At 45.2% G+C, this 23987-nt stretch overlaps 2 protein-coding genes and 1 long non-coding RNA gene across 13 annotated transcripts in view; 2 read left to right on the top strand and 1 right to left on the bottom strand.

Annotated features, from left to right (window-relative positions):
• The window catches only part of GPRIN2 (G protein regulated inducer of neurite outgrowth 2), a 30830-nt gene extending 26105 nt beyond the window's left edge, over positions 1–4725 (top strand). For all 4 annotated transcript variants that reach the window (XM_063406022.1, XM_063406019.1, XM_063406021.1 and 1 more), the window contains one exon: positions 54–4725. In XM_063406022.1, coding sequence (XP_063262092.1) covers positions 68–1834 — 1767 coding nt within the window. In that variant the 5' untranslated portion in view covers positions 54–67 and the 3' untranslated portion in view covers positions 1835–4725. The remainder of the gene's footprint in view (positions 1–53) is intronic.
• Positions 1612–11247, bottom strand: LOC134554908 (uncharacterized). The gene is made up of 3 exons (XR_010081341.1): positions 11118–11247; positions 5481–9582; positions 1612–1748 (listed from the first exon to the last, which is right to left on the bottom strand). It is a non-coding gene; the product is annotated as an uncharacterized LOC134554908 (long non-coding RNA).
• On the top strand, positions 11234–23987 carry NCOA4 (nuclear receptor coactivator 4). 8 transcript variants are annotated; one of them, XM_063406011.1, is made up of 10 exons: positions 11234–11470; positions 17369–17522; positions 17950–18090; positions 18211–18299; positions 18757–18865; positions 19391–19462; positions 19853–19996; positions 20223–21233; positions 21566–21655; positions 22222–23987. In XM_063406011.1, the coding sequence occupies exons 1-10, from the start codon at positions 11382–11384 to the stop codon at positions 22225–22227; spliced, it is 1905 nt and encodes a 634-aa protein (XP_063262081.1). In that variant the 5' UTR covers positions 11234–11381; the 3' UTR covers positions 22228–23987. The 8 variants fall into 8 exon arrangements, with proteins under 8 accessions (XP_063262081.1, XP_063262088.1, XP_063262083.1 ...); XM_063406018.1 differs by having other exon boundaries at positions 11444–11565; XM_063406013.1 differs by lacking the exon at positions 11234–11470 and adding an exon at positions 11830–11988.

Here is a 23987-nt window from a genome sequence, read left to right as displayed (position 1 = left end):
ACATTTATTTCCTACTTAAATTGCTTCTCTTTCTTTTCCACCATTTCTTGCAGATCTCTTTTTTGCCATGTCATCTGACAGCCACCAGCTCCACACCCATTCCTACCAGGACTCTTGTCACAGTCTCTTGAATGTCAACTGTCACCCCCTATCCAAGAGCTCCTCAAATCTGGCCTGTATTGGGCACTCGAGGAGTTTAGAGGAAAGGCAGAACAAACAGGAGCTGAAGAAAAGCCACAGTAGCACCATCTGCCATATCCTGGAAAACAGGAGTGATGCAAGGAGCGTGCAGAGTTCTGGATGGTCCTCCTCACAGCCTGGGATGATGGGACTGGGGTCAGAGGTCCAAACCATAAATGACCAGTCAGCCAACGACCATTCAAAGGGCAGAACTAAGAATACAAACCATGTTCTTGTCACTGAACAGTCATCAGCATCCTGGGGAGTGGGGGACACCAAGATGTGTGTGAAGAGCTGCACTGTTGAGAATGTTTCTTCAGCCTGCTTTGTTCACCAGCAAGGCGTGTATAAAATGGAAGAATCAGGAGCTGCCCTTCAGAGAAGCCACTCAGACCTAACCTGCAGCTGCAAACAGCAGACTTATGTCACTCACGTAGAAACCAGTGCTACTCACTGCAGCCTAAGCTCTTCTGATTGCAGGCATGGTCCAGTCGCTAAGATGCCTTTCCAAACGCAGAGATATGGATCAGAAACAAATGAAAATACATCTCACTATCAAAACCTTGTGACTCATCTTCCTAGAGACCAACAAGTACCCACAAACACCTTTGACAGTGGCAGTATTCCACATAACACTACTGTTTACACAGACCCTGGCACATTTCACGCTGCTGTTCTAGGACCCCGTATGCCCGGAAATGGTTTCCCAAACAGGACAATGTTCAGCCAAGCCCCTGGGATTATTCATGGTGGTCTAACTTACAGTAACATTCCCAACTCTGCGTACTCCCCCGTGGTGATGACGGTTCACAACAACTCTGCAGGGCCCTGCAGTCTCCGGCAGGATGCCTTGAAGGCAGATGCCACCATCCCGGCCTATTGCCACTCCTTGCCCATCCCGTCCATCCAGCTGCTCCCGCGGTTGGCGTGCTCCGTCAGTGAGACAGAGAAGGAGCAGGCAGCACCTGGCTACTTCCACTCCCTTTCTGCTTCAGACATTCTGACATATCCTAAGCTGGTGTCTTCAGTAAGTGAATCAGGCCTGGATGCCAAGAAAATCCTGAAGTGCTGTAACGTTCCTGGAGAACAACTGCAATCTGCTCAGCAGGAGAGAGCTCCTCCGGAAGCCAAGGCTGCTCGTGTTGCCCTGAGCAGCCAGCAAGGTGCAGACATGGTAGTGACAACTAAGGATATGTGGACTATGACCTCTATGAATGACATAACCAAAGGCCTGAAACCAGCTCTGGAGCGTAGAGATGCTGAGGTACAAACTCTTCCAACCATGGAATGCAAATCGGTGGCGACAAGCCCAGCAGTGGCAGCTGAAGGTCACTCACATGTGTTCCCAGAGGTGAACCTGGAGCAAGGCTTGGAGGCCCCCAAATCTCCAGTTCGTGAAGTGAGATGGGATGATGAAGGAATGACGTGGGAAGTGTATGGGGCATCTGTGGATCCAGAAGTCCTCGGGGTAGCCATTCAAAAACATCTCGAGTTTCAAATAGAACAGTTCCAGACAGAGCCTGCTGAGGCAGCTGAGAAAAGTAACGAGGAGCCACCCCCTGGAAAAACTGGGAAAAAAAGGCCTTTCAGAACAATGATGCATTCCCTGAGATATCCAAGCTGTTGTGCTCGCTCCAGCACTGCAGTGGAGTGAGCACAGCTCCAGGGTGTAGGATAGCTGTGCTGTTTTTGAATTGTACATAAATGCTGACTCCTAAGTGTTGACACAGTGTATGGGGACAGCCCTCATCAGGATGAGTGGGAAAAGTTCAGTGATCCTCAAATATACATTAAAGCAAGGAAAAGTCCATGGCTGGGCCATATAACAGAGAGCATAAGATTATACTTAAAGAATGCCATTGCTCTTGACTGTATTTAATGTAGCACTGTTTTCTTCTATGTTAGTTTTAAACTGTATTGTAAGGAATGGAACTTCTTTTTTAATGATACATCTTTTTGAAATAATGATGACTTTTTTTCTGTATTTTAATAATTTAGGATTAGAAAACAAAATTTAAAGTTATGCTTTAATTAAAGTTCTTAGCTTTCAATCACATTCCCTTAAATTGTTTTGGCAGCTGTTCTGCTGTTAATTTTGTAATTCTAACTAGAAGTCCACTTTAACTGTAGACAAAATAACAAACTAGTGTACTGTTCTATGATAAAGAATTGTAACTTTTTGCTACATAACTGTGAAGTAATGTCAGTGTTGCTAGTCTGAACTATTCCCTTAGCAAGCTCATGTACAGTTGAAGGACATGCTATCAACTTTCCAGTTAGTCTGTAGTTATGATGAATTACCCTCTAAATATCCCGAGCTCATGTTTACCAGGTGATTTACAAATGTACAGTATTACCAAAGATGACTGGTGTCATGTGAATTACTTACTGATGCTTGTTTTAGAGACCTGAAACGGCAGCTGTTCAAATTAGCCTGTGGCACCACCATACCCTACAACTCACGAGCAGGTTTGGTTTGCTTATATTAAAAGTCATTTCCAGTGAGTTTTTTTAATGTGCATCTGTCCTGAGCAGTGGTCATTTGGCTCTTGCATAAGCCATAGGGGACAGCTTGCCCGTAACCTTTGCCTGTCTTGTGTTCCCTCTCTAGTCTGACGTCAGGCATCTGCTGAAAGTGAGACCTTGTGTCCCCCCCAAAGGACAGTCCTAAGGTTATTCTGAGTGCCTTGGTCATTTGGGCAGCTTAAAGATTTATTTTCTTCTAAAAACAACTTTGCAAACAAGTTTTCAGTGAGAAACCTGTTATGATAGTGTAAGGCAGCCGTGGTGCAGGGCCTGTTTGAAGTGAAAGGTTGGTCAAGGAAGCTGAGAATACTGTTTCCAGTGTCATGTGTGCCTTTGGTGAATGCCTAAGATTCTTGGGGAAACAAGATGTGCAATTTTTTTTTTTTTGTGAGAGAGAAGAGAAACATTCATTTCTGTCTCAAAGGAGAACCTGCAGTTTCTGAGAACTTACTGCTGTGGAATTACTCACTCTTACTTTAAATGTGTGTGCTTGTGCTTTGTTGGTTTGGTTTCAGTTCCAGTAAGTTAGCAGACTGTCTCCATAATGTTCACCTGACATTTGCATATCAAGAGGTGATTAGGACAGCTTTAAACTTTCATCTAGAAAATCCTTAAATGGAGGACCTCCTCCTGGAATGTCCTGTGATGCATTAATTTAATGATGTAGAGTAGTTCAATATCAGATTTCCATTGCTGGGCAAAGTGGGATTTAACAGAGCTGACTCCTGTGAAATTCACTTTGCGTTCAGGAGGCTTCATGCAGACCCTGGGACTTTGGCCTCGAAGAAGTCTGAGCTCAAATGAGTTTTATACAAACCAAGCGTGAAACCACTGGAATATAATGCCTTACTCAGGATGCCTCTATGGCTGTGAGCATCTAAGTTCTGGTAATGATTCTGGATGTTAAAATTCCTTTTATTGAAGCTTTAATAGGAGTAAGGAAGTAATGAGTAACTAAATAAAGTCACTCTGCTGTTATTTAGAGTTTAGCTAACTCTTTAAGCAGTTTCTATGTGAGCTTATTTTATGGTCCAGAATACTGAACATTGATTTTTTCCTTTCTTCAAACATTACACTTTGAGAATTTTAAGCACTGTATTGGTCTAAAGCCTTGTGCTGTCTATTAGCTTGTCCTTGGGTGTGCAGAAGAATTAAAGATTTAAGGAGTCAACCTAAAGCTTTAAAATAGCAAGAGCACCTTCCTCCCACAGCCATTGTAATCCATACTTTATTTGACATGTGGAAAATCTGTATTCTCCTTCCCACCTCTGCCATTCCGAGCACCTCTCCAAAATAAAGCCCCCAGCTGTAGGAAGATGATATAATAAGACCAGTATCAAACTGATCAGAAAGAGAGAGTTTGCAGAAGGAACTGGAATAATAGGGCAAAGTCCCTAAATTCTTTGGCTGTTGTGCTATAAAACCTGGAACCATTCTTGTATTTCACACAGTTCTGGTGTCAATTACTTATGGTTTATGCATTGGTGTGACTTGCTACTACACTCCTATACACTGATTATCATTCCTGGGTAAGAAAAATAAATTATAAGTAAAGGCAAAGGATACCACTGATTTGCAAGTTCAGAAAAAGAGATGCTCACTCATGACGGGCATTCTGATCTTATTAATAATCAGAGTTGCTGTTATTTACAAAAAATACTGTTTATGTTTGAGGACTTCCTACACTTTTGGAAAGGTTTAAAGTCCAAGAATATAATGGAAATCTGAGAAAAAACCCAATACCAAGCATTCATTTGAATATTAGCTACAGGGATAAAACAAATTGTTTTACTTGTACAATCAAAGTCTTAGAAAAAGGGCTATTTTGATTCATTTTGCATTTGGGTTCAATTTTTTTTTAAAAAATCAAATGCAGCCATTTTGTATATTAAGTATTCTCTGTTGAAATGTTACTCTTGTAAATGTGAGAACTCTGTTTTTTTAATGTTTTCTAACTTAGGAAAATCCAAATCCATTATATTCTACTCTTAAATATAAATAAAGTAGCAGGAAAACTCACACTAGATTTATAACTGAGTGGGTCAATGCTGAACACAGATGCTTTAGGGTGAAATGAGGATGTATTATTTTCTGAAGCCCATTTGGAAACCAGTTTGCATTTCATCATGCTGCCTCTGCTCCCCAGCCCGAATGCCCAGGTACCAGTTCCAGGTGAGTGGATGGGGGCTGCCTTTCCCAGGAATTCTCAGGTAGGAGTACACTTGCACACTGGGTGCTTGCCCTTTTGTCTCAGTGTGCCTTTTTTTACTTTCGCATATGGGAATAGTCTCAGTTAATGCAGTATTTTGGATATGTTCTGTTGTCCCTAGACACTAACTGATGTCTGTAGAAGGATTTCATTGTACATTGTACATTGATACATGATGGCTGAGATTGATAATGGGCTGAGATGCTTAGCTCAGTGGCTCAGCAGAGATTGAAGGCAATTGATACTAATATCAGTATGCTGTTGAAATAGGTCTGAAAAGCTGTTAGAATAATTAATTTCATTCTGAATTAGTATTTACCATTCCTAGAGGAGAAGCCAAAACCTGTCAGACATTTGACACTGTTATCATTGGAGTTTCAATTTGAGATAGTCTGTGACTGGAGTTAAGTACTGAAATAGTGTGTTATCTCGATGCTTTAATGAAAACCCTTCCATAGTTAAATCAGTTCTTTTAAAAAAGCCAAACCAACACACTAAACCTTTGCTTAGTCATTGTCACATCAGTTACTATTAAAATCATTGTATTTATTTTGTTGGTCCTCACCTGAGTATGTTTTGCTTTAGGAACCCCTGTTCCACAGGAAGCCTATCTTCCTTCCAGATGGAGCTTTAAAAAGTTCGTGTTGTACAGCTGAGCCGAAAGGCCCCACAGAGCAACAACAAAGGCCCCACTTTTGCACAATCCTCAGACAGGGGCTGAGAAGAGAGTGAGAAGAGGAAAAGGCAGTCAGCTGTTTCGTACTGAAATGTAACCAAGATGTTCCAGGGAAAATAGCACCTCCACTGTACGGACAGAGCAAAGCTTACTCTGCTAATAGCCAGTAAGAATAATGACAGGCTGGACTAATTGCATTATTGGATAGACATTTAGTCTTTTAAATCCAAAGCAGTAATGACTTGTCTGGAGATGTGCTAAGGTAAGAGGCCTTCTAGAAAAATGTAACTCACTATTAAAGAATGAAAAAGGAAAAATGTAGCTTTGCTGTAGGAAAAATAATGTGTGGTGAGATTAGGTTAAAGCAGAAGCTGAGAGTAGAGGTGAGATCGAGGGGCCCCAGCTCCACAGAGGGAACAGGGCTAGGCGTCCTCCAGACACTGCTACTGCCCCCTCTCCTAGGAGCTTTTCCAACTGAGAAATTGCAATGTTAATACTTCATCGCCATCTGTTCCTTTCAGACATGTTGAGGTGATTAATTTGTTTTCTTAAGCCTCTTGAAAATGAAAGCAGTTTATTAGTGCTAAGTAATACTGTTAATTGGCAAGAGGGAGAGGCAGCATGTTTATGACTTGGGTTTATGACTTGGAAATAAATAATTCTAATCAACTCTCATGTTACCAGTTAAATAACCTAGTGGAACTTGCTGCATCAGTCTCTGAGTCTTTCCCCTTAAAGGGACTTTAGGGTCTAGGATTGATTTCTAAATTTTATTTCTTTTCCCACCATTCAGAACTATGGGTCTGAAATGAAGAATACAATGTTCTATTCAGTTTCCTCCCAAAGCATTGTTATTACACAGGCCACAAGATCCAGCTGACCCTTGTCAAAAAGGGAATCTAATGCCTGTGAGCCTGTGTGCAGAGCCCTGAGCTGCTCGTGTCTGCAAGTACTGCCTGTCCACAAGTCCTGTGTGTCCTGCAAGTCCCTCAGGCCTGCTGAGGAAGGGAGCTGTGGTGTTTTCTGTTGATGGTATAGTCTAGGTCATCCCACTCCCCTGCCCCTCTACAGTTTAGAATTGTAGAGCAATTATACAGAGCCGTGTGGTTTTAAAGGGAAAGAAATGGGTGAGCTTTGTGGGTGATGTGGATTAGTGAGAATTTTCTTCCTTTTCTTGCTCAGAAAGCAACTTGCGGACAGCAGTTCTGCCTTGTATAAAAATGGTTGTGCTCCCTTTTCACCTCTGCCAGCTAGAATGAGCGGGTCCATTTTCTGTGGGGCAGCACCCTGCCAGAGGCAAAACCAGTGCCATGAAGTTGTTTCTTTCTCCTGGAACTGTTTCACCAGAGCTGGCACACAGTTGCTTGTGGCTTTTACTGCATCTGTGAAGGAATGGTGCATATCCTTTGCCATGGTCACTTGGATGCCCTGCTTCCATCTTTCTCGAGCTCTAGAATGCTGAGCCTTGAGCTGACAGCCATCACATGTACCAGGGCCAAAGTGTTCAGATAGCAGAGTACTAAGCTGTAGCTTGTAAGTCTTTGGGAGCATTAATCCTTTCAAATATGCGACCTAAACAGATGTCATCTGTCTTATTATCAGGCTTTCAGTATACTACAGGCCATGCCACTCAGATGGCATGTGAAGGAAGCTTAGAAAACAAAGGGGAGAGACACAGGATAGGAAATGACGCTGCAGAGTTCCAGCCACCTCCTGCTGGTCTGCTAAAGACAACTCCAGTAACAATGGTGTCACAGGCGTGATGAAGGGGAATTTTGTCCCCTGAGGTGTTAAAGGTAGAAGGACTTAAGGAATGTGGGTCAGGCGCTCCCGTGCACTCCTGCTGGCCAGGATTACATCTCTGAGCTCCACCTGATGCTCTGCAGGACAGACCCGCTTTTCCTCTCCGGCATCTTCTGTCCCTGCTCACCTCTGACAGTTTTTACTGTAAAGCAGAGGTGGGGCTCACAGCGTGGGGTGCAGTGAATCCTGCCCAAACACCCTTTTGTTTGTGCTTTCCAGCAGCCCTGCTGACGGACAGCTTTTTGTGGTGCAGGAAGCACACGGAACTGTTCAGGCCTGAGTGCCAGCACCTGACCTGTGCTGTACTGCCCTTAAAGCAACTCCACTGGGAGCTGGAGTGTCTGGTCCTTCCCCCGACACAGACACAACACCTTCAGTGATGACACACGCAGGAAGAGCCAGGCCTTTCCCCTCCTCTGATGGCTTTTTGCAGCCTTGTAGGTAATTTGCTTACAGTGCCTCTGGTGCTGGTTTAGTGCAAACTGATGCACTCCAGATTGGAGCTGGGGAGAAATTCCTTTGTGCAGGTTATTTGAATGCTGTCTTGTGTTCACATTGTCTTGAAAATCCTACAAATGCCACTGCCTCAGAGAATCCAGTTTTAGAAAAGCTTTTACACTGATTTAAATTCACAATGTGATGTTATAATTTGTTATGTTGTAATTTCTTCCTTGTTCACATAGTGATGTGTTTTCTAAATTTCATGCTTTTTTTTAGCAGCAACCTCACTCTAACAGTAGAATGAGGCATTAATTTACTGTCATGCTGCCAAAACTGCTTTCTTAAAAAGGATCTTGGGAAAAGATAAGACAAGTGTTTCTGAGAAAGCAGAAGAGACCTGCTTCAATTGTGTGATGCATGTTGTTCAACAGCCTGCTCCCCCACTCCAATGAGAGCAAACCCTGGAGCAGCCCTTGTGTTCCAAGTCTGCACTCTGAGTCCTTTCTTGCTCCAATTTTGACTGGAATGTTTGTGTGTATATATACCGGGGGAGCTGCAAAGTGATTAGTGACCAAAATCACACTGCTGTTTTGCTACAGGCTCGGTCTGTGTTTGTGATAGAACAGCTTTTAGGCTGAAGCTTTGTAAAAACAGTTTTAGTTTAGTTAAAATTGTTTATATATTGTTTACATGCCCGCCTCCCTCTAGTGTGAGTCCTTTGGTGCTGTGCCTGTTATTTTTTGCATTGATAGGTTTGGGCCACAGCAATTAAGAGATTTGTTCACATCTGTGGTGGGACCCTAATTCACAAAAGCAACCACTGCTTCCCGTTCTGCTTTTGGTTAGGCTGTCTGGAGAAGCTACAGAAGACCTTCCTGAGAACCCCTTTAAAGGAAAGATGAGTGTGGGGTTAGGTGTACTTGGTACTTCTGTTCAGTGTGAAGTGGGATAGAAGAATAGACAGTAATGAAAAAGTTTGCAGAAATGAGAAATCCCTAAATTAGAGAAAGGGAAAAGGCTCTGTGTGGTGTGCAGGAAAAGGCTATAAAAACATCTGTTTACAGTCTATATATGAAACTGTTTGTGTGGGAGTTCAAAAACATTTCGTTCCTCTCTGGCACTGAGGTAGCTCGACACAAACAGCAGAGATTCAAGGTGAGTAAATACAGTGCAGGGAGCTTTGAAAGTGCCCTTCGTGGCAGTGAAGCCTTTGGACTTGAGCACAAGTGGCGGCTGCGGTCACCCAGAGGGCACGGGCGGGCCGGCCCCGCGGGAAGGCTGGGTCGGATCTGGCGCACAGCTGTGGGACCGAGCGCCAGGTCACGGCCCGCCTGGAAGGGGACCAAGGACACACGTCAGAGAGGATTCGTGCGAGGGAGGGTCATGCACCCGCGCTGGCAGGGACCAAGGGAAAACAGTCTCTTTCCAGCGGCAGGGCTGGAGGAAACGATTCCCGCGGGAGCTGCGTGAGGTTTCCTGACGGCTACAGTGACGACTCTTCTAGAATTTCATGCTCCGCCGTGGGACTGCTGCCTCTGCCGAGAGCAGCCGGCAGCTTGGTGTGCCTTGGCGTCCAGCTGCACTCGCAGCTGTGCCGGGCTTGCTGCGCTTCCTTATTCCCCCCTTACGAGGCAGGGATGCACTGCTCAACTGTGTGGCAGCATTGCAGAACAGGGAAATCACGTTCTGGGGCATTTAACAAAGAAGTTAACACGGCTGATGTCCTTCAACTACATTATTGCAGTTGCTGAAAGAGGAACAGAAAACAGAAACATTCTTTAAACCCCATAACATTTGCTCTAAAGCCATTGCACCAGAGAATATTCTGTAAGTTCTTTGTGGTTTGAGTGGTGCCCAGTAGTACAGTTTTGCAGGCCCACACCTAAGAAACACAGCAAATCTTCCAGTTCTCTATCAAAACTCATGGTTTCCAGGGGATGGGAAGGGACAAATCTCTCCCTGGTCTTCATTCCCACACTGCAGATGAGCAAGGAAGAATGTCTTGGAGTGTGACAAGGGAGTCATTACACACTTTTGCCAAATCAAGGAAAGATGGGCTTTTTGCTGCAGTACTGTAAGTGGGATTCCCATTCAGCAAGAAATAGCACTGAGTCTTAGGTATAGGCATGCATTATGTGGTGTCCCACACTTCTGAAAGGAAAAGCTGCAGGCTTCTATCCTCATTAACTATTTCTGATGTCTATTTAGATCCCTTTTACACATCCAAAATGCTTTTCTTCATACTCTGGTTGGAGGCTTATTGTGAACACTGATACACAGTTTTATCCATTACTGAGGAACTGCCCTCTTCGTCTCCATGTTTGCTGCTGTTTTAACATGAACAGATTATCCTGTTTATTTTCCCATAAAACTGCATCTCTACCCTACCGTTTGCCTCTATTTTGATAGATCATCAATCTGCCTTTTGCTTAAGCTGATGTGATTTTAAATTCCTTTTTCTGATCTGCTATGCAGGTTTGTGTAAAAAGGCACATCTGACACTGCAAAGGGTATGGCTGAGGGAGGAGCAGTGTGTACTGCCATAGGGGTGGGAGAAAGGAGACCATTAAAAGATGCATGTGGCTCCTCACCCTTGATATTCCTTTAGGGGTTAGATGGAAGATGTATCCAAAGAGAAAATCCTCTTAGGAGGGCATGACCTTAACCAGTATGAATCCACACAGAAAGTGTACTGTGTGAAGCAACTCTACCAACAAAAACACTCTCAGACCATTTGGATTGTGATACTGCCTTGGTCAAGGCCGTGGAAGACGTGACAGAAACCTGTCATTGTCCACAGTGCCTGCTTGCCCAGGAGAGGCAGCTTTCTTTCCCTGGGAGAGTCCTGCCGGGTAACTGCATGGGGAGACACAGCAGACACATGAGCACTCCTGGTTTTCCAAGGTCAGGCAGGGTTGGTATTATTTTTCCTCTCAAATCCAAGTACACACAGGAGGATTATATAACACAGCCTGTGTCCCCTATGTGTTTAGACAAGGAAGCCAAATACCTGAAATGCTTGTTCCTAGGGTAACAGCACATCTGGGATTAGGTGGCTGACTTCTACTTTCTCTTATGTCAGCACTGAATAATTTGAACTTGTAACCGCGAGCAAGGTCCTGCTCAGAAGAACGGCTCCTTGGTCTGTGCCCAGAGGAGGAAATATGTAGGAAATTCTGACTCAGCAACCACATGTACTCGGCTACTTAGATTTCCATTTGAAGTCCTTTCTGCTTGGAGTCCCCATACATTCTCTGTTAAGCTTTAATGCTGTGCACACACCTACAAAAGGCAGCTCTTCACAAATGTGCTGGTCGGGTGGTCACAGAAAGGCTGGAATCTCACAAAATCACAGAACAGTCTGTGCTGGAAAGCACCCACCAGGATCATGGAGTCCGCCTCCCGAACGGCCCCCAGAGGGATCAGACCCCCATCCTCAGCGTTATCGGCACCACGCTCCGGCGAGCTGAGCTCATCTCCCCGCCCCTGGCCAGCTAAGCGCGGGCAAGGAGCAGTAACTGGATCCTTTTCCAGCTGGAAAGAGGGATGGCCGTACTGGGAGGTGTTCTGCCGTGCTTCACACTTGCGGAAAGGAAAACCGAAAACCTGGACTGTGGAAAGTCAAACCGAGCCAGGTACTCTGGGAAATTTCCGGTGGACACGAAAAAGACCCAAACCAGTGGCTCGCCCCGTAATACACGTTCTGTGCTCCGAGGATTAGCCGTGCCGGGTGAGCCGGGATTCCCAGATTTTGGCTGCCGGGAGCAGCAGCAGCAGCAGCTGCACCGCCCCTCAGCGCCCCCTCAGCGCTCCCTCAGCGCTCCCTCAGCGCCCCCTCAACGCTCCCTCAGCGCTCCCTCAGCACCCCCTCACCGCTCCCTCAGCGCTCCCTCAGCGCCCCCTCACCGCCCCTCAGCGCCCCTCCGCGCTCCCTCAGCGCCCCTCCGCGCCCCTCCGCGCTCCCTCAGCGCCGCCGCAGCCGCTCCGCCGCGCCGGCAGGGGGCGCGTGGGCCGGCGGTCTCGCGAGAGCGCGCGGGGCCGGGCGCACGGCGCGGGGCTGAGGGAGCGGCGCGCGGAGCCTGCGGGGGCGGCGGGGCCGGCGGAGCGGGAGAGACACCCGGGGGGATCCGAGAGCAACCCCGTGAGGAATCCCGTAAGGCATCCCGTGAGGAATCCCGTGAGGAATCCGTAAGGCTTCCCGTAGGCACCCCGGGCCGCGGTGCAGGACGTGGCCAGGCACCCGGCCCGGGTCGGTCGGGAAATGGAGGCTCCGCGGCGCAGGGCTCACACGGGACACGGGGACGGGGTTTTGTACCGATCGCGCTCTCCGTGTCCCGGACAGGTTGTGCCGCGAGCGCTCCGAAAGCCACGTTCCTAATTGCAAAGGCAGGGTCTTTTGTTAGCAGCTGCGCTTCTCAGAGGTTATATAAGCAGTAAATGTCTGGGTTATGAATGGTCGGGGTTGTGCTGCATCGTGTTTCTTGAAAGTTTGTCAGACCTGTGTTGTTCGATGCTGGTAAGGGGTATGAGCCGGAGCTTCCGGGGCTTGGCTAAGCATTCTGACAGCTTTCAACTCGGTGTTTATGGCTGGGATTCAAGAGAAAAGCTGACAAAGGAACAAGTTTGGCTTCCTCTGAGACTTAAGATAAGGTATGGAGTCACGGCACCAGCAAAAAGCTGGCAGCCATGTAAAAACCACTGTTCATCACGCTGCAAGTGCATAACATAGGATAGATGGATGTGCAGGGAGAATGGCAGTGGTATCTTTGGGGCCATATGCTTCAGGCAGAACCAGGGGTTTGTCACTTGTTTTCCAAAGGGTTTTCAAGTGCAATAGACTGGAAGATGTGTTGTAATGTGCAATCTGTGTTGAGATAAGTGTGTATCTTCCCCACTCTGGGGTATCTTCTTTGGTATTGTCAGTAATTATAGCATAGAGATTTCAGGTCTGCATATTCAGATACTTTGTGATTTCAGTTATATGCTTCTTGTGCATAAAATATATATTTATGATAGATGGAATAAAATGGCAATCAGACTCCTTCACAGCTGCCTTAGTGACCTGTGACTCTTCAGAGGGCAGCTCTTGGGAGGGTGTCTCAGTACAAGTGCTCTGTGCACTGGCCAGGCTGCTTTGGGGCTAAAACAGGCAGAAGAGGTAGTCCAGTCACACGTGTTCTGTCTGTGGCACAGCCCATACACTGTGCAGACAGCTGAAAACTACCTGAATTTTAGGAAATGTGATACCTGAAACTTTTGTTGTTATTTCTTAAGGTGTTTGTTTCACTTTTTCTCTTACTTGAAACTCTTAAAGGTTATTTTTTTTTCTTCACGTGGCTTGTGACTTAAAAAATAGGGTGTTATATACTTGTTTTGGAGTAAAAGAGTTTCCCCAGCAGGAGCTCCATATGGATACTGGCACGTAATGCTGATGCTGCACTGTACAAAGTGCTTGTTATGCTTGGATGTAAATGGGAAGTTCTCAGATTCAGCTCGTGTACTTAGAGTACTTCACTCCCTGACCACAAGTCTCACGTACCTAATTTGGGAGAGCTTCTTAAGAGGAACTACTGTTTTTTGGTGGGGTTAGATGGAAATCCATGGGGATTTCAGTTCAAACAAGCCAGCTGGTTTAAAGCCACATAAAGACAGGTCAGAGAGGCCTTTGGAGCAGCCTTGTCTTGCCAAATGGAAGAAATCATTCCACATTTATAAATAGAGCCTGTTCAGTGGGAGGCTTCATTCCCTTCAGAAGCTTTTCGCCAACAAAGGCACTGCACAGCCCTGGTTTTGAGATGATTTTTCCACACCCATATGAAATGAAAAACAATGCTCTTCCCAAGGGCAGCTTGGATGGTTGTGCTGAGAGTGAAAAGCTGGTAGAACCAGTTTCCTGCTGGCCTATTTGCAGACTGTGCAGAAGAGGCAGGGTTGTCTCCTCCTCCTCTGCTGCCCAGCCACCAGATACTTAATTAAAAGCTTAAAATGATGTTTGTCCAGCAGTTTCTGACCTGTGGGAATTAACATCTCAGGGGTGGAGTGTAGGCAGCCGGGAGGCTGCACAGAGCACCTGTGACCAGGAGTTGTAGCTGCAGGATCTCCTGGTGACACCTCTCAAGTGAGCCAAAAGTCTTCCTGTAAAAACTGGTAATTATTTTACTGTTAGGAACAATAATATCATCTTCCTCATCATACAGGCAGTTCTTTTGGCTTCATGGCTATAACATGTTTACTGATAACGTGCAGGTGAGGACACGTCCGTGGCTCATCCGTGCGAGGATTCAAGGCCAGGCTGGACAGGGCGCTGGGCACCCTGGTCTGGTGAGAGGTGTCCCTGCCCACGGCAGAGACTTTAGAACGAGTGATCCTCAAGGTCCTTTCCAAGCGAGGCCATTCTGTGCGCTTTCCTCAGCCGTGTGTGTGTGTGAAATTGTGGGAGCAAGAGTAGATGTGACAGGAGCTGTGTTGTGTGTGTCGTTTTGGTCCTTCCAGGAGCTAACTTGCATGCGGGCAGCTCTGTGTCGGCGTTTCTGGCACGTCGCAGGTTCAGTGTGGATGGGGAGCCTCGCTGCTGGGCTGTGCATGGCCAGGACGAAAGGCTGAGCTCGGCAGCTGGCTCGGCCCGCAGCTTTATCTTTTGTGCTGCATCCCCGCTGGATGCCTCAGCGGTCGGGTCTGCTTTGTTGTTGCACGAAGAGGGCACATTGCCACACTTCTGAAGTTGCAAGAAATAGCGGTTTTGTTGCAAAACGCTGAGGTTTCGCGGTTTGAACTGCTGTTGGGTGTTGGGAGGCACTCGGTGTTTGGGCTGAGCGGGGCCAGGCCGGAGCGGGGCCAGGCCGGAGCAGGGCCAGGCCGGAGCAGGGCCGGTGGTCGCGGCCCGCCGCGGGCCCGCCCCCGCTGCCGACGTGCGGCTCGGCCGGGCGCGGCGCGGGGCGGGGCGGGGCGCGGGCTGGGCCGCCCCGATAAGGCGCGGGGCCGCTCCCGCGAGCCAGGGCTTGAAGCGGAATTTGCAGGGTCGGGAGCATTCCGGAGGCCGTGCCTGGGAATGGAAGCCGCGTTATAAACAGGACATTGCGGGATTGCTTCCTGAGCGCGGAAAGTAAGTGCGAGCTGCTCTGTTCGGGGTGTGCCTCCCGTGACGCACACAGCGGGGACTGATGGGGACCCCCGTGTGCTTGGAAAGAGTGTGATGGCACGGAAATGGCGGGCCGGGGGGCGGTGTGTTGCAGCCGTGTGTCTCCTTGCAGAAGTAATTGTATTTTGTTACTGTTGAGCCGAAGTGTGTGATCGCGGGTGTTTCAGAGCATGTGACCTGAAAACGTCTTAAATTCTCGGTGCTATTTGGGAGTAACTGGGAAGCAAGGAAATAGGTGCTTGCCCCCACTTAGTTTTGTTAGAGGCGTGTGGAAATTGAAAATAAGGGTGGATTGGCCCTCATGGTCAACATGTGAGTTTTACTGGCTTATTTCCGACAAAGCCTAAGAACAGCCATTTTAACAGGAGCTGGCTGGCTGGAGGAAGGCAGCACTCATTCTCTTCATACATTCTGGAGTGAGTCTCTTGTAATCATTGAAAAAATGAAAAACAACAAACAGCTCATTAGAGAAGTGTGTGTAAGCTTCTTAAATTCAATTGTGCCCTTACAAAATTGCTAATACAGAGTGTGATAAAGTAGTTTAACATAATTTTCACAAGAGTTGTTCAGTACATTATCTATTGTGTGAGCAAATTTGGTAGTTTTATTTAGCCTTTCAGACTTTGGCTATTATGTAAGAATATAAAAAAATGAAATGATAACCAATATGAATTTTTTAATTTACTTTTGAGTATCTGATAGTTTTTAAGGTATCTAATGCCCTTGTTTTCTTGGCTGGATGTATTGTTGTAATCTACTCGTTAGATTTCATCTGAGAATGAGGGCTTGCATTTACACTGTTGGCTCCTACCTCCTGTAGGTTGTACATGAGAGTTGAAAAGCAGCATGAAGTCTAGGGAGTGTTGTGAGAAGAAGCTTAGATTACCTTTTATTGAGCATTGCCAGCATGGTGAAGATCATGAAACCTTACAGAACCTGTGAACAAGCTAGGGTGTGCAAATACCAGGATGAAACTGGCGTTCAGAGCACAGCAAACTCAGTGGAGAATTAGGTATTTTGGACTTCTGCACTGTCTGATTTGGTGAAAAATCACATAAGCCTAAAGATTACATTTGAGTTCTCCTGTATTTGTGCTCTGCAGTTCCTAGCAGATGAGCTGTTGTGGTGAGGACTGAGTTGTGTGCAGGGTCTTGGGGTGGCCTCTGTGCCTACTCTGTGCCTTGTGTCTGGAGGCACTGGAGAGACAGGAAACCCCTGATGCTGAGGGAACTAAGGCAGGTGTAGCCTCTGCTCCTGCCCCACGGAGAACTTTGCTTTTCCTGTCATTTTCCTCTTGCAAGCCACTCATAGCCCTCTCCTGTGTGAAACACACGCTTTTGTATCTGTCTGGTAGCTCTTGGCTGTAGAAGGACTTTTGTTGAAGTTTATGTCATCCTGGGGCTTGGAAATTGCAGACTAAATAGCTGCTCAGTAACACAAGCTCATGGTTGTCTTCTATTCAAAACTACTTTCAGTTCTCCCCAGAGCAGTGGTAAAATCTGTGACATTTTAGAATGGCACACGTGTGTGCTTCAAATCTGCTGGGAATTTCCATAGCTGTCATTGCTGAGGACTTGTTTTAAATAGAACAAATACTATGGATGTTTAGTGCTTCAGGAATCCCATGAAACTGAGGGGAGAATTCAAACTCTTCTGTAACAAAATAACCCACTGTTTAGGAAAAGTGTTTACACCAAGCCTTCCCATTTTTACTAAAAATCCATACTTTTCCTCCTTACTTGCAGAATCCTTACCAGTATAACTCCTGTAGAAACTTTGTATTTGAGCCCTTTCTACTCGAGATTGCTCGAGTGCTGAAGCTAAGTTACCACAGCTGTGACCAGGGCAAAATGGGTAGCTGTTAAAGTTCTGGCCTTTGCAACTTAGTAAAGAGTGATCTTTGTAGCAGCATGTGGGTTTTCAGTTGATGAAACTGTATTGGAATTTTCTCATTTGCCTGCAGAGGGAAGAAGGGTGGCTGAAATGTGTCCTGCCCCTGGCCAGGCCATTCTCCCACAGGCCCAGCACTGCTGTTGAACCTTCCCTGAATCAGCCCCTCAGCTCTGGAGTTTGCTGGCTAGGCATAAAAGCTGGAGGAAGGTGGCTGGCAGGGGAGGATTGCCTAAACTCCTGTGGCTGAAGCTGTTGTCAAATATCTGTTGGTTTTCCTGCGATTGTGCAAATTCCGTGGGCTGAGGTGTTTGAGACCGTTGTTGCTCCTGGAGGAGAGCTTTATCTATGTTTAGAAAACTTGCATCTGTGTAGGGTCTTAGGGGCTTTTTTTGTTCACCTTTTCTAGTGAAATAGAGCAGATGGTTCTTCATATGATGCCCTTCCTCTTCTGTTAAAGAGGAATAGAAACTATTAAGAAATTGTTTTTTCCATTGTGTTTTAGGAACTCTTCAAGAATGAGTCCAGCACAAGACAGAAATAGAAATTCCTGCAGCAGTGAGACTCTGGCAAAGTGCCTTCAAGCAAAGAAGGACTTGGAAACAGCAATATCTGGAATTGTCAAAGCTGAGCAGCAGATAAAGGAAAACTGGAGAGAGGTAATTTTAAATTACTTCCTAAAGATTTTTTTAACGACTAACACGACTTCAATAAAGTTTTTATTATTCCTGAATATTTACTATTATCACAGTAGTCTGAAATTTTCCTAGCAATTTGCAAACACATTGCTGTGTCATATGGCCATGCTCTTGATAAAGGTAATCCTGTATTATTAGCTCAGACATGCAGAATTTCCAAAAGCTGTTGATTGAAACATCAGAGTAGAGAGATATTACAAAGAATATTATTCTTTGATGCCTCTTTAAAGGTAGCCTTGGGACTGTTACTGACCTGAGGCACGTGGTGCTGTGGGTGACTGATGAATTTTTGAGAACTAAGTCACTCCAAACAGTAGTTTGTGACGAGTGCAGCGCGTGTGTGTGCACTGTGCTTGGCAGATGCAGGAACGGTGTGTGTCCCTGGCAGGTGAAGGCCAAGATCCACAGCCACATCAGCCGGCAGCTGGAGTGCCTGCGCAGCCGCGAGGTGTGGCTCTTCGAGCAGGTGGATCTCATCCAGCAGCTCAAGGAGGAGGCCCTGCAGCAGCAGGCGCAGCAGCTCTACTGGGTAAGGCCTGCCTGTCCCTTGCTGCGCTGGCATTTTCAAGCAAGTGTTGTCCTTGGAAGTACTGCCTCAGTTTTAATGCTGGAAGCCAAAACAGTAACGTGTGTTTTGTCTTTAATGCAGTACTTGGGACAGTTCAATTGCCTTATTCATCAGCTGGAACGCTCCTACAGTAACGAACTGGCAAACCAGATTTCAGTTTGCCTGGAGAGGTAAATATATGTTATAATGCAAATTAACACACTTGGGTTTAGTTTAACTTGTTAATTTAATCTGATTTTTTATTCTAGTAGAACTAATAACAGATCTCACTGTTCCTACACTTTTAATAGTTCCCAGAAATAAGAACTTTAAAGCAGTCTGAGGTGATAAACTGAGACTGTAATGAGCAGGAGAGGTACTCATTTATGCAGATTATTTCAAATATTAGTTGCTGATCACGGTTGAAGTAAGAAGGTGAAACTTGTGTTTTGCTGGCCATTTATTCTGGTCTTGGTTTGTAGATAGCCATTCCTTTCTTGTATGACGTATCAAAAGTCGTCTTTGTTACCTAATTACTGCCAAGTAGCTTGAAAGCCTTTTGAAATAGTGGACTGACTTCCAAAACAGGCTGGATGAAGAAGACTGTAATTTCTTTTCCTTTCTGTAACTATCACCTTACTCTTTCAGACTGGAAAGTCTTACACTTAAACCTGAAGAGTCTTCCATCCTGAATTTTGAGGCTGACACGTCTTACCTTCGCCAAGCTATTACCTCATTTGGTTCCATTAAAACAATGGTAAGCAGCAGGACTTCCCTGGGTTGTGGAATACTTGCCTCAAAGACTTTTTTTTCAGTAGTCCAATATATTCCAGGTAATATTTTTGCTTTTAGTGACAGCTTGAATGGATCCTGTGCACGAGTCATATAATTTTAGCTGCATAATAAATACACAGTGGGTTATTAAGTATTGCATGTAGTTTTCATTGAGTTTAGTTATGTACATGTAATCTAATGTGTTTTGGCAGAGGCTGAGGGAATGGCTACTGCATTACTACTCTATCCCAGAAAATTTGTTACTGTTCTCTTTAGGTAGCAATAGTTAAAACATTGTAGATGCTTTCTGTGATAAAAGTACTTTGGGATTCTTATGTAAGCGGCATATTTCCTGTATTATTGGAGACAATTCTGTTAAAGGAAGCAGACTTAAGGTAGTGTTTTCATGGTCAATCTTTCTCCATTCTGTTTGTAAATGTTGAGGACATTGTTAGCCATAAAGCACTGAGCATTTGTAGATTTAAATTAATTTTCACTTTCCTTTCAGCAAACCTCAGAGAGAGAGAATGCTTCTCCCTGGTTCCCAGCGCAGAGCTGTGCCCTGATGAACTGTGAGCAGGTAAGATTGACCTGTGTGAGTGGTTAATTGCATTAGAGGGAAGAGGAGACCTCAAGCACGTTATGTGAGCTCGAGTAATGGCTGGTGTTTGTTTGTCAAGGTGCTTGAGTGGCCAGTAACAGTGGCGTGGTGAGCAGAGTGATCTGATACTGTATCTGCTTCAGGAACAGACAGGCAAGAACAAAGTATAAAAGTGTACCTGGAGTGACTGACAGGATTTTTTAATGAATGGCCTGTGATGTTGGAACTATCCAGTTCCTCTGGGTTTTTCGTAATTCGAGGGGGCTGTTTTTCCTTTTGGTGCAGAACTGTGCTGCCTGCTGCCTGGCTGTGCTGCTGTTCACCCCAGTGGCTCAGCCTGTCTCCTGACTGGGGCGTTCTCTCCCGCAGCAGGCGCTGTGTGGGGCAGTGAGTGCCTCGCTGGCTGACTGGTTACTCGGGAGCAGGCCTGTGGGCGGGCGCCGCGCTCCCTACGTTCCCAGCACCAACCTGGAGGAGTGGCTTACCCAGAAATGTGTGCCAGAGCCCAGCCAGGTAAACCTTCTGTGCTCTAACCTGGGTTTGAACAGAGGGGAGAACACGGTATCTGATTGTGAGCAGAATATGGGGAATTAAACCTTCTGAATTAAACCTTCATTCTGCCTCATGCTCAGCTGATGCTTTGGCACTTACTAGCTGAATGAGCTCTAGCTATGCAAACAGTTACTGAACTGAATTGCCTTTTAGTTTTGATAGATGTATTTCAATGTGTCTTTACTAGGATTTGAATTCTTCCAAAGTCTGCTATTTTGAGCAAGCCTGGGGAAATCTGAAGGATCTGGAGAACTGGCTCCTGCACAATCAGCAGCGTGATGTTGCTGGGAAGACAGATTCCCCTGGTCGCAAGGACTCCACCTCTACTCTCAACTCATCCTTTTCCACTATTGAAAAGGTGGAGGAATTAGAATCCCTTGGAGAAGAAGAGATGGACCTTTCTGACTGGCTGCTTACTCCTGACACGGAGAATGGAAGTATTGCTTCAGATGAGAAATGGAAGAATGAATTTAAACCTTTTAGGGAAGAATGCAATTTGAATGATTGGCTTCTCAAAGCTGAAGCATGTACCAGTTGTCGTGGCAGCCAGAGCAGAAATGTGGAAATTGAGAACCTGGGAAACCTGAAGTGCCTGAATGAGCATCTTGATGGAAAGAAATCACCCACTTCATCTGCTGTAAATGCTTGGCTTCTTCAGCATCCTCAGGCCCCCTTTAAAGTGGAAGATGTGTGCAAAGCTAATGATCTGTGTGCCAGCTTTTCAGAATGTGTGTGTGATGAAAACTGTGGAAAAGAGGCTCTTTGCAAATGGCTTCTGAAGAAAGATGGGAAGGACAAAAACGGAGTTCCAGTTAGCCAGAGAGATCTACCAGACCCTGAGCTTGAGAAGACCAAGTTTGCTGCCAGTTCCTGGCTTAGCCCTGCACAGCAGCTCCCAGGGGAACCCGTGAGTGCAGAGAAAGCAGATTATTCAGCAGAAATTGCAGAACCCTGGAAAGCATTGCTTGAGAGGCCTCTGACAAGCTGGCTGGCCAAGGCTGAGCACAAAGCAGAAAGCACAGAGGAAAAGGAGAGTCGGGAAAAAGCAGACAAGAGTTTCAAGAGTCCTTTCCTAGACTTCTTGGCTCCATTCCACCTCCCCTTAAATGTAAACAGTTGGGTGTTGACTTCAAATGACCTAGAAAATGCAAACCCGCCTCCAGTGGAAGATAAGTGGCTTCTGCGCAAGAAAGCACAAGTGAGCAGAAGTTTTTGATACTTTTGTGTCTTATGTGCCAGGTTTATTGCTTTACTGAATGTAATGACTTCATTCTCTTCCAAAGTCGTAGCTCTTCTGGATGATACTGACTGAAAGCTTTAAGTTTCTTGGCTTTTTTAATGTTTTCATAATTATTAGTTACTTAGCACTAAACAAATTAATATATTGCACTAAATGAAGAAAGCATTAATCTCGGACTCAAAAATCAGTTTTGGTTTTGAACGCTTTACAGAATTTGAATATACATCAGAATGTATTTATGTTTTGGTATTTGTATTTGGGGTTGGTAATTAAGGTGACTTCTCTTTCAGGACTTTGGCCTTCCCACAGTTTGCGACCTTTTTGCCTGTATGAAGCTCAGTGGAGATAATGAGAAGTGGCTGTATCGATCTCCTTTACAGGTAGGATACAGAATGTGTTAGAGCAGCTGAGCCTAACATAGCTTGGGAGTGCAGAACACACACACCGGCAGCTAATGGTCATCTCCAGTTCTTTAACAATTAACAGTTCTTCAATCCTTTATGTTTAAAAGCCTAGTAATTTCCTCCCCATAGACCTTTTTAACAGCTTGGACCGTTCTCCTTTGTTATTATTCCTCTTCTTTTGATTACAGGCCAGGGAGGGAATTACTTCTGTTCTTGTGTAAATCTCTCAACTGGTTGACACTTGGTAACTCTGATAGTAACTAAGATATGGAATGAGTGTGTCAATCTCCAGTTTCTTTCTTACTTTAGTAATGTATTTACAGCTGACATCTTGTTTTTCCTTTCTGATGAGAACTCTTTGTTGTTGTTTTTGAAATGAATGAAAATGGTCCTTAGTTGGAGTACTTCAAACCCTAAAAGGCAATCTACTCAGTTCTAGGAGGAATGTTAATATCACTTCTTTTCAAGGGTATCTTACAGGTTTTTTTTTCCAAAGTGTTGCTGTTTATCAGAGAGAATAACCCTATTTCAAATTTGTTTAGATGTGAAGAACTGGAAGTGTTGAAATCATCCCCTTCCTGCTATCAGTTGCACATCATGCTGAGTGACTGCAGCCAGCTGAGTGCTTGTGTTTTGTGTTTGGCTGTCTGCTTTCTCTTCTGAAATTGTAACAAACAGATTCCTTATCTAACAGAGTTATGGTGCCGAAGATCCCTTTTCGTTGTCATTAATTCTGAAATGTAAACCCACTGACCATAAGCGATCTGATGCTTTAGAGGTGTTAGCAAATTTGTATCTGTTATGGGAATACAAGGATCTTTAATGGGTTGTCTCTTCAAGTATGGTGAAGCCAGTGCAGGTATAAAGCAGAATCTTCCTGGTGCTGTGCAATGTCCACCTTTGACAGTGACTTCAGAAGTGCTGCTGTTCCTTTCAGCTGCTACAGCTTTGTCATGAGTTGGGTTCCAGCTTACTTGGGCTGTACTTGCAAGCAATTTGTTTTATGAAGCAGTTGCTCACCTCAGAGGTTTCATTTGCATCTTGTGTTGGTGCATTTCCCAGCTAAATACGTGAAATCCAGACTTTGAAAAATACGTGGATTTATGGGACCTAACACATGACAGGAGAATTGGTAACATACTTTTAAATCAAAACGTTTCTTGTGGATTTTGAGCCTTTCAGAGAACAGGGTAGGGTGTTAATTTTCATGCACCAGTAGATCAGACCCTACTGTGTCCCCAGCATTTACAAACTTTGAATGTCACTGAAAAAGCTGTAAAATGAAATGTGTGTTGCTGTTAGTTCTAGATAATTCATAATGAATTCTTATCAACTGAACCACTGGAAAGCAGGCATCTTAGCCTCTTATTATTTAAAGGTAATATTTGGGGAATTAGACGCCTTCAGCAGATTGATGTCGTGCTGTTTAATTGGGAAACACTAACTTGGCAAACTGTGGCTCCCACTAATGCAGTTTAAAAGTCTTTAATCTGTGTTTTCCATGTGATTATGTATGTGAAAGTGGGGTCCAGTAACTGGGATCTTCTGAAGCTGTGGACGTAACATGAGCAATACCTCTTCTGATATTTAGCCTGTTGAGCCTGAGTGCAGAGACATTAGATGGAAACGTGGATCATGCCTGCCAGGTTCCATGGAAAAACTGTGAAGTTCCATAGTTTCTGGTGCAGCCTCTACTCACTTGACAAATTGCTCTTAATAACTATGGAAACAGCCCCCCCTTCTCCCCATCCCTGCAGCCTGCCTGGGAAGAGAAATGATTTGAGTTCTTCACAACCCTGTAGGAAAGAAATTATTATTAAGATCCGACCATGGTGTCACTTGGCAGTGTGAACACATTCCTGTCTGATCGATCCTGTGCATTCATTTAAGTTTTTAGTCTGAGAAGGGGAGACTGCACATCTGAAACCAGACCCTGAAAGGGCTTAACATCAGCAAAACACTTGAGGCTTTTGTACTTTTATATCCAGGGCTTTCTGCTGGAGGCAGAGAGGTGTTTTAGGAGTTCACTTTCCCCTTCATGTGTCCTTGTTGCTGCATGAGAAGACTGCACTGTGACTAATTTCAGTCACAGCCTGATGTGATTAGCAGTTGAACTTAATGAGGGTGATTGACGTGCAGCCCACCTCTTCCAATTAATTCCGTGTAGTTGTGTGCTACTTTGTCAGTTCATTATGAGCCTTTAAAACTTGGGGTATGTATTCCTTTACTCAACTGACTTGTTGTCACTAATTGATATTTATGTAAAACATTGATTAGTCTTTTCCATTAAAAAATAATTGCAACCTAA

Source organism: Prinia subflava, chromosome 9 (genome assembly GCF_021018805.1).
Source record: "Prinia subflava isolate CZ2003 ecotype Zambia chromosome 9, Cam_Psub_1.2, whole genome shotgun sequence".
NCBI classification, from domain to species: domain Eukaryota; kingdom Metazoa; phylum Chordata; class Aves; order Passeriformes; family Cisticolidae; genus Prinia; species Prinia subflava.
The sequence above is the reverse complement of the archived record's forward strand: the minus strand, read 5'-3'. Positions and strand labels throughout refer to the sequence as shown.

Excerpts from the sequence above, each read along its gene's own strand:
- NCOA4 (XM_063406011.1), top strand. The coding sequence starts at position 11,382 with ATGGCCGTACTGGGAGGTGTTCTGCCGTGCTTCACACTTGCGGAAAGG. Across the intron at positions 11,471-17,368 it reads GGAAAGTCAAACCGAGCCAG|GAACTCTTCAAGAATGAGTC; the intron begins GTACTCTGGGAA and ends ATTGTGTTTTAG. Across the intron at positions 17,523-17,949 it reads TAAAGGAAAACTGGAGAGAG|GTGAAGGCCAAGATCCACAG; the intron begins GTAATTTTAAAT and ends TGTCCCTGGCAG.